This window comes from Actinia tenebrosa, unplaced genomic scaffold (genome assembly GCF_029948245.1).
Source record: "Actinia tenebrosa isolate PJP-AT-01 unplaced genomic scaffold, QUT_ActTen_1.0 PGA_scaffold4__44_contigs__length_22323623, whole genome shotgun sequence".
NCBI lineage: Eukaryota > Metazoa > Cnidaria > Anthozoa > Actiniaria > Actiniidae > Actinia > Actinia tenebrosa.
Genome location: NW_028292581.1, coordinates 7357533 through 7371714, shown reverse-complemented (window position 1 = coordinate 7371714; position 14182 = coordinate 7357533). Strand labels below are relative to the sequence as shown.

General features: G+C 38.9%; 2 protein-coding genes across 3 annotated transcripts in view; one reads left to right on the top strand and one right to left on the bottom strand.

Moving 5' to 3' along the window:
* The window catches only part of LOC116295596 (broad substrate specificity ATP-binding cassette transporter ABCG2), a 34070-nt gene that overhangs the window by 12922 nt on the left and 6966 nt on the right, over positions 1 to 14182 (top strand). For both annotated transcript variants that reach the window (XM_089037285.1, XM_089037286.1), the window contains exons 10-12: positions 7963 to 8045; positions 8849 to 8938; positions 9673 to 9797. In XM_089037285.1, coding sequence (XP_088893411.1) covers positions 7963 to 8045; positions 8849 to 8938; positions 9673 to 9797 — 298 coding nt within the window. The remainder of the gene's footprint in view (positions 1 to 7962; positions 8046 to 8848; positions 8939 to 9672; positions 9798 to 14182) is intronic.
* On the bottom strand, positions 16 to 5330 carry LOC116295597 (integrin alpha-X). Its single transcript, XM_031703468.2, has 2 exons — positions 5161 to 5330; positions 16 to 1068 (listed from the first exon to the last, which is right to left on the bottom strand). The coding sequence occupies exons 1-2, from the start codon at positions 5252 to 5254 to the stop codon at positions 410 to 412; spliced, it is 753 nt and encodes a 250-aa protein (XP_031559328.1). The 5' UTR covers positions 5255 to 5330; the 3' UTR covers positions 16 to 409.

The window sequence follows — 14182 nt, the reverse complement described above, 5'->3', positions numbered from 1 at the left end:
AGAACAATTGTCCAATTCAGATTAACATGCTTTTTCATTCAGTTTACTTAACCACACTTGGAGTGACTCGCACACATAAGCCAGCTGCCTCTTGCCAACAACTAATGCGTTCACGCCTACAAGTGGTAGAAAACAGTACAAGACTCTAATCTAGGAATAACTTTTCTCTTAATATGCTTGACTTGATTTTGACTTAGTACTCCATGCTACTGTCTATAAGCGTTGAATAGTGAAAAAAAAATTAAAAGTCGACTATAATCAAATTGCAATGGAACAACAAAATGTCTAAGTCGAGTGACTTCAATTGTGAAATGATAAAGTAATACAACTAGAGCTTTCCTTTCATGCGATAGGCTACTTCTGAAGATATATAAAATGTAGGTTATTTTGTTAGGCTTCTACATGCACTTCAGATACCATCATTCTTTTCATAGTAGGGATCCTTCGGTATCTCCTGCACCACTTGCATAAACTGGTCCATCTCTCCAACACGGTACAAGTGCTTGTCTGTCGAGGTCGCCAGCATTCCGAGTTCATTGATCCCTTCGATGCGTTCTCCCACAGCCATGACGTAGATCTCGATCCCAAGCTCCTTCAGAACATATGCTAGGTACAATGTCCTTTCTTTCTTGATGTTGGACTGGCCGTCTGTTAAGATGAACATCTTCTTGTATGCGTTGCGTCTACCGCCCGAGGTCCTGCTCACAAAAAGCCTTCCGGATTTCTTGAGAGCGTCTTGGGTGTTGGTGAACCCGCCGTTGTAGCGAATCGTCAACAACTTTTCCATTGCCTTTTTAGCCGGTAGAAATTTGAACATGACTTCGGCTTTGGTAGAGAAAAGAATGGAAGCAAAACGAGCGTCAGGCTTGAAGCGTTCTATCATCCCCTGCAGGGCGTAGAGACACCGAGTAAAGTTCGACTCTGGAATAGATTTGGAGGAGTCGATGACAATCAACACATCGTCAGGTCTTGGGGCTGAGCGCTTTACAATATGCGAGGTTGTGCGCCCAAAGAGGTACCTCATCATCTTCTCTGCAGTGGCTTTAATGGGTGGAACTCTCTGCAAATCTAGCATAAAAGAATATATTTAGGATAACCAATTTGATTTCATTCTGTGGTGGTTGAGAAAATACAGTCTTGTGTCTCAGGCAAGAAAGGGATACTAGGTGGTGGAGGCGAGGAATTGACCAGCAATAAGTCGACTTCGTTATTTTTTTCCGGCGACGACGACGACGGCACTTTGTCAGCTTTTTTTGGTGAATACATTTCCACTTTCAAACCTCCCACCCCCTCCCCTGGGGCCTGGAACTCGGGTTACTTTCGAACTTTTCTCGTTTAAATAGAAGTCAGAGGCTTTTCAACATTACGTGAGGGAGATCAAGACAAGAGGCAATAGTCTTTCAGCCAAAAAAGAACAAATTCAATTGTTCCTGTCACCTTGTTCCTCTCTCCTCTCTAATGGCTGCCATCACGTGATGGTGCAAAGCCTCTATTACATATATTACATGGAAGTCTACAGTCAAATATTTATTGGCGGGTCAATACAATGCAAGTGTAAGCGGGCCTTCTGCCATTGCCGGAATCTATTATGTCACGTGACGATGTGAAAAAGAAACCTATTGTAGTATTCACTCGTTTGATATTCCGTCCATGATTTGGGCTTCGATCGCGGTTCGGTCAATAACCTCAATATAAGATTATGTTACCAACATACATATAGAGCCTATCTCAGAACTTATGACCTTAACTGTTAGGGCTCTCTCGCTAGACATTAAATTATGATTGGCATATCGCCGTTCTTATTTCCTTGAAGTTAAATTGGCAGCAAAGTGGTTTAAATCGAAATTCTTTCATCGTATATATATCACAATGCAATGGATCTTGATTTTTAAATTATTATGTCAATTGATTTAATTCTCCACTCATCTCTACGAATGTTTGAGCTACTTCCGTTGTTATCTGTTCGGTCTTCTTTCTGATGTAACGGGCTTCCTTCAAGATGCAACAGCTTTGCGAGGCAAATTTCACTAAGAACCTTTCACGAAAACCCCAAAATTGCTTCAGTCTAGTCGTGCGCCAAACTTGACAAGGGATGAAATTCAGCTAATAGTTTCCTATGAATTTTCTTGGCGAAAACGTTTTAGCAAAAAAGCAGGACCTTGTATTACCAGACACCTCAGCTTGCCTACATATTTCGAACATTTAGATACACATTTGCTATCTATCGTAATGATCTAAATGAGTCTACGAGTACTTCGCCTATATAGAATATTTGGATACCAATCTCTTTCTAACAAGTTTGGCTTGTAACCGACATTGAGAGGATTTTTTGTTTGGAATTGCTTTTATTGATGGTATACAATGAGGTCCGTCCAATTCAGCTTCTAGGTTGTTCTTAGGAAGTCATTTCTAGAGTGCAGGTACGTATTTCACGTCTGGTTTAGGTTACTGACATATCATATGTTGGAATTGAGTTGCTCAGATTTACAATAGGTTTTCTGGTCCATTCCAGGGTCTCTTTTCTATTTGATGGGTTGTCTCTTCCTTCTTTCATCACATCGTTCTCAGCGAGGTTCTATCTCTCTCGTCAGAAAACAACATTTGAGTGTTGTGTGCTGTACACATTGAATGTAGCATTTGTATAGGTCTGGACAGAGAATGAAAATAGGGCATCTGCCCTCTTTTATGTCATTATTGGGTTTTGCCCGAAAAACGAAATAAGTTTGACGTCTCTTAAACTTTTACTATGTTCCTACTGCAATTGTTGTTGTTCCTTTTCCTTTGCTTAATAAACTCGTACATAAAGCTGCTCTAAAGGATACCGGGACGACAAATAAGTGCAAACTTGGCGAATGATTCCGCCGCGATTTAGAAAGTTTGTAGAATTTCTCGGTCATTCAAAACCGTTTTTCAATTGATGGATGAAACAAGGCCATTCCTGACATACTACTTTATCCTATATCGTTAGTTGTTGTCTTTTAGGGTTTTCAATATAATCAAGATGGTCTAAAAGGAGATTCGTATTTCTCATTTAGGGGTTCGTAAAATGGGTTGGCACGAATCCCCCGAACCACCCCTATATCCGCCCCCGTTAAAGGTTAGATAACGGGTGTCTACGGTCCAATTGATTTATGAATTCAATCCACATATCAGTTGATTTTTAGTTGTCTTTTTTTCCCTTCTATTATATATTTCTCCTAATCATATAAAGAGTCCGGCAAAGCAGATTTAGGAGTGTCAATCCAGTAAGAATTCAGTAAGAATTTAAAGAAAGTTTCCAGTTATTACGAAGGAAGAAAAACCTTTTCGAAGTTTCGAAGCACAGGAGAGAGAAACGATAATCAAGAACTGAGTCCTACAGTTGTTTCAAGTTCTATTCTCAAGTATTCAGCTATGGATGTATCTTTAGCCATTGCAGGTATGCCGGCCAAAAAACTCCGTTGTGCACAGTGTTGGCCGCCTACTTTGCAGTCCATTAAAAGATTTTAAGTGGAAGTTGTGGTTAAAAAGTGAAAGGAATAGAAAACCGGATTTCATTAGACTACGGTTGCTTCAAGTTCTATTTTTAAGTATGCACGGATGTATCTATAGCCATTGTAGGCGTGCCCAACCTAAAATCCCCGTTGTGCACAGTCTTGACCGCCTACTTTGCGGTCCATTTGAGTGGAGATTGTGGTTAAAAAAGTGGTAGTTCCCTCACTGTTTATCTAACGTAGTTCCTTCCCCTTCCTCTGTGTGCCTTTTGTGCAGCATGAACGTAACTTGCATTGAATAGTCGAGAACTTCTAACATCTCATATATTAACATCGTTCACTTAGCTGTTTTTGTTTCTTCTCCGAAAAAATTTATCGTTTATCAAGTTTACTTATGGTAGAAACTGGATGGGAAAGTGAAATTGGAATGAATATAAAATGCTCTGAACACGAGGAGTCGATTTAAAAAAAACTCAGTAGCAATAAGAAAAAAATAGTAAAAAACGTTTTTATATGCGTTGATTCTTCTGTTAACGGGAAACTGGGCTGGGGAACTGGATTTCTGATGTTCCGTGCCCTATGGTACAATATTAATACAATGCCCATTCCATAGGCATGAGTAAGTCGGGACTTTTAAATAACTGACCGCTATACTAGGAATATATCGTACTGGAAAAATTTATCGAACAACAACAAGGAGGCTTTGCCAGCATCACTCACCACCTTGATCCTATGCTGGACTCCAGCTACTAATCGATATCGAATGCTCAAACAAACACAAACAAGAACATTTTCAGTCTTTTGTTGGACACCTATTTGAGCGAAATGAAGCGTTTGCATCTCATCAAATCGATTAATTGTGTGTCATCATTGTGTTACTAAATATACACGAACAATCAATGATATCTTCAGTGTTGGAAGATCTTCTGGAACCTTCTATAGACTAGTAAGAGGAAATATTTCCAATTCCTTGTTATCTTGGGTGACATTACATTAATATGATGGCAATTCAAATTTGTGCTTATCTACATCTAGGAATACAATACATTATTGCTTCAAGTTGAATTACACATTCGTGGTAACATTCTTACAATATCAGCTAATTATTTATTTCCGCAAAATGATAGGTGTTTGATAAAGAGTGAACATGTCCTCATTAATAAAGTCATTACATAACGTTATTAAGTGGTCTATATTTATCAATATTTTCCTTTTGGTACACTTTATGATACGATCCCTGCTACATGTTATCTAGATACCAAGGGGCGGTAAATTACTTATAGTCCCAACCAATAAAATCACCTCAAAACTTGAGAATTTAATTTTTCATTTTCTTCCAGTTTCTACCAGAAGCGCTTGACCGCCCGTGTTCCCCGTTTTCGAAAGCTTGTTTACGTAACGGCGTTCCCGATTTTTTTTTTAACATTTGACCGAGAAAAACTAATGTATATTTGATATTTGATATGTCTGGGTCTCTTTAAATCGCATTCTGACTACTTCAAATAAAGGAGCTTCAAAATGAAATGCGTCAAACGGGGTCGTTGACTCGAACAGAAGACACGACTTGTTGTACTTTCTCTACAGGAAGGACTCATTCGGCCGATTTTGATACGTTTCTGCTTGAAAGACAGAAACTTGAAGCGACGTTCCACATTATGAAACACTGAATAGCTAGAGATTAACTTACAGTTTTCTGCGATCTCCTCTGTCTCCCAGAAGACCTTCGCATTCGTCCCCTGAGACACCAGCACCATCAGAACTACACAAAGAAATTTCCACATGGCAGTATTGATCGTACAAATTCTGAATCTCTTTTCACGGCTGCGACAAATCCTGTACTGACTGCAACTATAGCTGGACACTTTGATTTATAAATGTCTAGTCTGTTACCATGGAGATGGATGACGTAGTGAAGCTGAGGAGGAAAGGTCGGGATGTGTTGAGGATTTCCATTTCAAACTTTGATGTTTATGGCAAAAAGAAAGGCTATTCGTGGTGTTTTGTTCCCAAAAAGTTTTTGTTTGCGACATTATTTTTGACGTTGTTTTATTTTGTCCTTTATTTTTGTGCACCCCATATTATGGCAATAGAATGGATTAATTGTACTGCCTCTGTGTTCGAAATACTACTGTAGCCGGTACTCCCGAAAAAGGGAGTAAGATTTTAAATTCCGGGTAGCACGGTGCTACCAGAATTTTTAAATCTTACTCCCTTTTGAGAGCATCTGGGATAGGAACTTTAAAGCAAAATAGTTTATTTGATTTTAAAAGAATGAAAAACTAAATTAACATTAAGATCAAGGCAAAGGTTCTTAAAAAGTTTTTAATTCTTTTAAAATAAAAAAACTATTTTACTCCCTTTTCCGGAGCAAAGAACGCAAGTTCACATGCATGATGTGCGGCATGTAGTACTGTCAGTTGATGTTCCGCACTGATCAGCACAAGGTCTGATTAACACAGTTTATTCTATTTTCACTTGCAATATCTGATTGCTTGGAATGTCTTGTCCTGTCTCTCAGCCAAGTCTAGCAAGTTCTTCGCATCCCCTGTGCCTTTAACGAGTTTATTAAAATGTCGAGTTATGTGAACTGTTTTAATTAGATTGTCTTCTGTGCTTGACAGAGTTGACAGTCGCTGATAACGATATCGAGTTTCTTGGTTTCTAGTGGCATCGTCTCTGTTGGCTAGATTTTTGTACCATTATTTATTAACCTTTTTCTTTGCTTTTGCAACGACAACACAACAAAGTAGCAATCATCTTTATAGAAAAAAGGTTATGTTTACAAACTTCTGTGTAAAGCCACTGTAACCGTAGCGATTCCAGGTTGTTTTCTTTCTAGATCACGTACATTATAAAATATGTGCAAAACTGATCATCCTGTTTTGCTATAGCTTAGCCCTCTACTGCGTAAACCGTGCAGTTGGCCGGCTTTGTGGTTTTATCACCGACTTTAGAAGATAGTAGAATGTTTGAAAGATTTCGCAGGATCAAAATCGTTTAAAACATTTGATGGAGTAAATGAGATTGAAAACTTGCAGGTGTGTGTCTAAAATGGCCAACACTGACGAGACTAAAAACACTGAAAGAGCTATGAATAGAAGAATATTTAGTCATAATTAACAGAGACGGGAATCAGCAAGGACTGACTTCGAAAATACAAACGGCCAATGTGTTTAACTGAACTTCTTGTGACGACGAGCGTGGCGTGCAAATTGTGAAATTCTTAACTTCAATTACCATACTTTTTATCTATTCTAATCAACCTCTTAAATGATCGTTTTAAGTGAACAAACAAATAAAGCGGTTTTATTGTTAATCCTACAAAGTATCTAGTAATGGTAAATAAATCTCTCACTATATAATGTCACATTTGTCAATAATCGTTCATCCATAGTTAATGGAGCTCCATTAATTATGGTTCATCCAACCATCATCTATCGCAGTCAACACTCTATCATCAGTTCAATGAGAGGTCTTCATATACGTCATATAACCTAAAGTTGTTTTTCACTTTCTCTCAGCTTTCTACGTAATATTCCAAACAGCTCTTGCGTAAATCTTTAAGGCGCGATTACACGGAGCAATTTCAAAGTTGTCTTGCAAAGGTATTGCGACACAAGTTGCATGGAGCATTGTAGTGTGTAACCTACAGCGCAATTTGAGAAAAAATCTCCGTTGCACAGTGAAAACACTCGTGCCAGACAAGTTGCAGAGAAATTGCTGCGCGTAATGGCGCCATTAATCTCTCGTCAACCTAATAGAGTCAAAGGATTTATAGAATTGTCTTGTTATGTTATGACATCATCTCGTAGTGACCATCTCAGTAGTCCTTGACTTCATCCCCTATAGCGGGTCGGTGTCCACTGGTAGAACGAAGCTTTGGATTGGGCAAAATAACAAAAACAAAGAAAGCATGGATTATGGTGAACAATGTGTATTGTTCCACATGTGAGCTGCGTTCTTTGTTTTATCTCACGATTAATTGTTTGTTCATCCACTCCCAGGCTTCGTTCTGCCTGTTGTGTGTTACCAATTTCATAGTCGATACCCTGCTACAACCTCTTCAGTGGCTGATCAAAGGCCGGGCACAACTGTCTAGCAGATCGAATGGAGTTCTTGCGCGTTAGATTTTTGCTGAGGGAGGAAAACCGGAGAACCCGGAGAAAAACCCTCTACTCACATGTGATGCCGAGGTGAGAGGAGAGCCTAGTACTCTGCCGCTACGCCACCCTTTATTGTGCAACCAATACAATTACTTTTCGTAAAAATTTTCCCAGCGAGTTTAATTGCTAGGGTTAAAACCCGGGCGGGAAATAGTGCTTACCCGCTGGATAAAATCGCCTTGTATTTCCCAGGCATTTTGTAAAGTGAAAAACCGGCCAACGAAGCGAGACTCTTTCTCTCCCCTGGGATATGAAACACCCGCTTCCTTTTGACTCCCTTGTCACCGCCATTACGCTAAAAAACTGTGAATTTGATTCTCTCGTAGCTGATTATTACAGTTCTTTTTGGTACTATTGTGGGTGCTATCTACTACGACCAGAAGAAAGGACCAAATGGACTCCAAAATAGGTGAGTTCTTTTATATCATGGCTCCACGCATAGCTCTACTTGATATATTATAAAGTGGTCAGACCATTCATTACCTGATCGGGGTTAGGATTTATGTCCGCCCTATATATTATGGACGTTTGTCCCCTACAACTAAACCTGGCTACTGTCAGACTATTTGCTTCAAAACTATCTTATAAAATGAAGGGTAGAGTGAAGTCATTAAACCCGTGAAACAGATATTAGACTAATACACTTTAGTAGACCCTAATTCCATTGTTTTCTTTTGTGTCTATTTGACTGTTACACGTTGACTAGCATTTTTTATTTCACGGGTTAAATGCCTCCATTCTAAGACCTTTATTCTGTACAGAATGCACGCCAGCCCCTCGTCTTTTACAAAGGAGGCTAAGCCTGTGATTTTCAAAGACAGCGGTATGCATAGAATGCAAAACAGGTTTATTGTCTTATATTATTCCACGAGAGAAAAATTGAGCCAGCCCGTACCGCTCGGAACGAGTTACATGATTGGATTAAAAAACAATAGATTGGTCATCCAAACAATAGCACTAAACCTAACCTTACAAAAGCGGTACTATACTTAGGGAGCAATGAAAATCCAGCTTTCGAGCGGTACTGGATTACTCGAAAAATTGTGGGAATTTTTTTTTTTTTTTTTAAATCTCGAAGCATTCTGGTATTGGTAGTAAATGACGCCATTTCTAAAACCAGGCCAACAAAGCAAATGTCAAGTGTTAACCGCAGAAGCTGGCTGATTATTTTGAAACTTAACAATTCATCTGTCTATATTATTATCGTTCTAGGGTTGGTTCGTTTTTCTTCATAATTATGAACATGGTGTTTGGTAACCTGTCGGCCGTAGAACTGTTTATTAAAGAACGAAAGATATTCATGTGAGTTATCCCCTTGAGTATTGTTTTCTTTTTCAACAGTAATATTTGACTAGATGCATGAGAGGAAATATTAATTTAAGGAAATGACACGGGGTCGGTCCTAGCCCTTAGTCTCCCTCGCAGCCATCCATGTCATCTCTGACGAGGCCGTAGATGGTAAAACCTTAGACAATTTAAATATCTACAGCTGTAAAGGCATTGTTTAAAAAACCTGTATTACGCTTGTATGATGCTGCTGAAGGACAACTTAAGCTTCTTTAGATTATTTGCCGGGGCAGTGGGGGGGGGGGGGGGGGGGGAGATATACAGACAGTTTTAAAAGCAAGCAATTGATTTTCCTTCATCTATCTCTATCTTTCTCCTTCCTACTTTCTCTGAATTTCAAGAAATGTAATCTGCAATCCACTCACTAGGATTTCCCCTCTTGTTCTGGATCTCCTATTTCGGACGTTTTGAATAGGACGTTTGCATGATGGCGTCATTGACCTCTGCTACCAGACTCCCTTGCATACTTTCTTATGTTCAGTTAATTAGCACCAATTGTCTTACTATTGTCATGAGGGAATACAAATTTCAATGAGAAAAAAATTCGCGAAGCATTATGGTAGTGGGCGTCAAATGACGCCATTATGCAAACGCGTCCAATTCATTCGCATGCGTGCCTTGCCAGCTGTAGAAAGCACTGTAGCACGTAGAACCATTATTATGCCCTCATGTTTACATTATCATCACAGACATGAATCTGCTGGCGGCTACTACCGCGTATCGGTATACTTCCTGGCCAAGGTCCTTTGTGACATTATCCCAATGAGGCTGTTTCCTACCGCGGCATTCTCGGCTATTGTCTATTTCATGATAGGTAAGGTGCTCTTATTAGCCTTTGGTTGGCAACGCAATTATGAAAACCTTCTTTACTTATCTTAGATGCGAGACAAACAGCAAATTAAAAGAGGAGTGGCAAACATTCCTTCCAAGAAAAGTGTGATTTCTTTTTTATTTTCGTGTTAAGGTGGAACCAAACTAATTCAGAGCGAATTTTGGACAATTTTATTCTCGCTCGCTTCGCAAAATAAATGCGTCAATTTATCTGTATTTTTCATATAATGTACTTTACTTATCCTAGATTCTAACCGTGTATTTTATTTTAAGATTTTTTAATTGTTTAGCCTATTACGGCCGAAAATCAAACAGTGCTATTTTTAGGTACACCTCACTTTAAAAAATGTTTTCTCCAAAATGTAGATAGGACGAGCTGTAAAAATTTCACTACCATTTAGATAAACCTCTGGTCTATTGATGTAGGTAGTTTAAAGAAAAAACTTGGAGCCGTTTTTAAGAAAACGGCGAAAATGTGATTTTTAGCAAAACTCTCATTTTTGAGGTTTACAACGACAATTAGTAAAAAAACATTTATTCAATGAGTTTTTAAGATTTGATGCTGATTTTTCGTAAGGCTCATCCGCAATACTTGGAAATAGGTATGTGAAAACTTCAAGGCAATCCATTCAATGGTAATGTTTCTAAAGCGCGATGTTTCATATGCTTCAAATTTTGGATCGAATTTTCAAGCGGCGTCATAACTTTTTTTCTGCCCAAGGCTTTCCATCCAAATTTATACACAGGCTGCAATAGTACTAGATGATAAGATTCTGAAAATTTCAGAAAAATCGTATCTGGGGATGAGGAGAAAAAAGCCAAAAACTAAAAATAGCTGTTTGATTTTCGGGCGTAACAGGCTAAACATTTAAAAAATCTTAAAATAAAATACACTGTTAGAATCTAGGATAATCCAAGCACATTATAGTTTTGCGAAGCGAGCGAGAACAAAATTGTCCAAAATTCGCTCTGAATTAGTTTGGTTCCACCTTAAATAGTATAACATTTCAATTTATTTATTATCAACTTGCAAACCTTACGGTTTGAAAAACGTGATATTACATAGAATTTAGATAAGATATATTTACAGTACTAAAATAGAGCTATATGTTGTCCCATATATTGACCCATTTAGTATAAAACTGTTTTTAAAACGTTCAGTTCTGCATTTGAATACATTATTAACTATGGTGTGATGTAGCGTCTGAGAAGGTTTCGTCTTTTATTTTCATTTTGCTGATGGACATGAACCAACAACAACATAATCGAAAGAGGTCTGTAGATCCGTCAACCGTAAACTTATGAGAGAAAAAAACTAGCTAAAAATAACGGCTTGGTCGCGTGTTGAAGGAGGATTCCTCGCCCTCAGAGCGTACGTAGTAAGAAGCCGCGGACCTAATTATTCTCGGTTTTCACGTGACGTCACGAGCGGATTAAAACTTAGTGTCCGCCATATTGGTGCACAGGAAGCTCATTAGCATATGTCAAATCACACACGTGCGCTTATGTTTTGATTCGAATTATGCGATGTCCGAGGATTTACTCGTCGATATTTCAAAAAACGAAACCCAAGAACAGAAAAGAATTGAAGATACCTCTTCAATTGTCTTATCTGAATACGCCAAAAAGCTTGAAAATCACATTCGAACGAGATATTTAAAAAAAATCGAAGGTATTGGAGTCGACCCCGCGTGTTTACAAGGCGAGAAGTTAGATGCAGAATGTCTGCCACCGATCGAAGCCACCGATCTTCTCTCTTATCTTGTGCTGGAAACCAGCTTCTATACTTTAAGGCAGTTCAAGGCTTTCAAGAGTCTAGAGAGTTACAATCAAATGGTATCGGGCTTCATAACGAGCGTTCAAGGAAAAGCCATTGGAAATAAGTTCGTGGTGTTAGGAAAAGTTCGTCATTCGCAGCGAATGAATGAACCGCCAATACCAATTTGGATTATCGCTAATGGAGAAGGAACGATAATATCTGCCCACTGCCTTGGTTGCAAAGCAGGTCTAGCAGAGTGCTGCTCTCATGTAGGGAGCGTACTGTTCTATATTGAGGCGTGGAATCGTATACATGGAAAGTTGGCCTGCACAGAAGTGAAATGTACGTGGCTACTCCCAACTTACGTAAACGAAGTACCGTACGCTCAAGTTGAAGACATCAATTTTAAATCAGCTCGAAAGTTGAAAGATGAATTAGACGTTAAAATTGATGGTGTACAACCTTCGACTAGCACTCCGGTAGGGAAAACGAAGTCCGTCCCAAATGTCACCCCTACAGAAACGGATATGAAAACCTTCTTTGCAAAACTAAATGAGAGCCAAAAAAAGCCTGTCATTCTTTCTCTAGTGGCTCCTTATGCTGATCAATTTGTACTAAAAAGTCGGCGTGTTCTAACGATACCATCCCTTTACAATCATGAGAATCTGAAGCTGAACTACCCAGAGCTGTTACAAAAGTGCTGCAAAGTCGAACTATCTCTTTCTGATTCCGAGATAGAATTAATAGAACAGGAAACAAGGGATCAATCAAAAGGAACTGCGTTTTTTAAACATAGAGCTGGTCGTGTTGGGGCTTCAATGAGTTATTCTGTTGCCAATACAAATCCTGACCAACCATCTATCTCACCTATTAAAAACATTTGCTATCCACAGTTGTTTAGTGTGCAATCTAAAGCAATCAATCATGGAATCAAAAATGAAGGCAAAGCCATAGAGACTTACAACCATCTCATGTCTGCAAACCACAAAGATTTTGTACTGATAAAGTGTGGAGTTTTCATTGATAAGCAACATCCCTGGATGCATGCAACACCTGATTTCCTCTGTTCCTGCTCCTGTTGTGGTGATGGGTGTGGAGAAGTAAAGTGCCCTTACATTATTGAAAACTGGGACTTTGAAAGTTATGTGCTTAAGAAAAGTTCTTGCCTAGAGAAAGTGAATGGAATATTTCGACTAAAGAGAAAGCACCAGTATTATTACCAAGTGCAGCAACAATTGTCTATAACTGGTCGCCAATTTTGTGACTTTGTCGTGTGTGCATTCAGCGAAAACAAACCTCAAGTCTTCATTGAAAGAATTCTCCCAGAAACAAGTCACTGGGAAGCTATCGTTCCCAAAGTTACAAAAGTATGGCAGACATGCATACTACCTGAGATTCTTGCTCGATGGTATACAAGAAAACAGCACTTACCTGAAATAAAACCAGCAAACAAGTCCTCTGGTATTTGTTACTGTGGAATGCCTTCTCAAGGAAGAACTATTCACTGCAGTAACCCAAAGTGCCTAATAAAGGAATTTCACCAGACATGTTTGCATTTATCAGATTCAGTCCCTGATGTTTGGTACTGTCCTAACTGCCGCTTGCTAGCAGAATTTCAATGCAAAAAGCCAAGAAAAGCATCAAAGCCAAGTTCTACTAAGTGCACACATAATGATCAAGCTTTGAAACTGGACAGTATTTGTGTATGTGGCTCATCACCAATGATGAATGAAAGGCTTCTCAAATGTCACAGTGAAAATTGCCAAAATGGAAAGTTTTTCCATCTCCAGTGTCTGGACTATAAAAGAATGCCTAACAATAGTCAAACTACGTGGGTGTGCAGCAATTGCAAGGTGTCTCAAGCAGCCAAAGTAACTGCATCTAGTTCTATTGGTCCTACCACTTGTTCTTCTTCTTCAAAAGCCAACACTGTTAGTGCTGCATCAACAAGCCAATTAAAATGTGAAAACAGTATTCCACAAATGCAAGCAGCTAAATTGGACAAAAAGGAAAGTACAATCATTGGTAATAATGCTAGTGCTGTATCTACTAGTTATTCATCAATTATTGATTCCAGTGATGATGAATCGGATGTCAAAATAACACAAGTGACTAAAGGGGTTTTAGACAAGAGGGCTTCCCTTGGTAGCCTCAATGACAGTCATTTTGACATCATTAATTCACCTACTGGATGGCTGGACTGTACAATAATTCAGAAAGCACAAGTACATCTACAGAAAGTCAATCCTCTGATAGAGAGCTTTCAAAAAACAACCCTTGGCCCCATTAGGAACTTTGATGTTGTCACTTCAGAATTTGTTCAAATATTACATACAGGACATATGCACTGGGTCTGTATAAGCTCTATTGGATGTAGACCAGGCATGGTCAACCTTATGATAGTCTCTACCATGATATCATTGCCAAAGAGGTTGAAGAACAGGTAGAGAGTTTAATGGCAGACAGCTATGTAGGCATAGAAAATGTAACAGTCCAGCAACAACTGAATGGGAGTGACTGTGGAATCTTTGCCATAGCATTTGCTACGTGTCTGGTTTATGGTTTCAGCCCACGAGACTTTACATTTGACATACCCAAAATGCGCCCAC

Bases quoted from the DNA above. Each gene is read 5' to 3' on its own strand.
- LOC116295597 (XM_031703468.2), bottom strand. From the start codon at position 5,254: ATGTGGAAATTTCTTTGTGTAGTTCTGATGGTGCTGGTGTCTCAGGGG. The intron at 1,069-5,160 runs GTAAGTTAATCT...CTTTTATGCTAG, and splicing joins AGAGGAGATCGCAGAAAACT to ATTTGCAGAGAGTTCCACCC.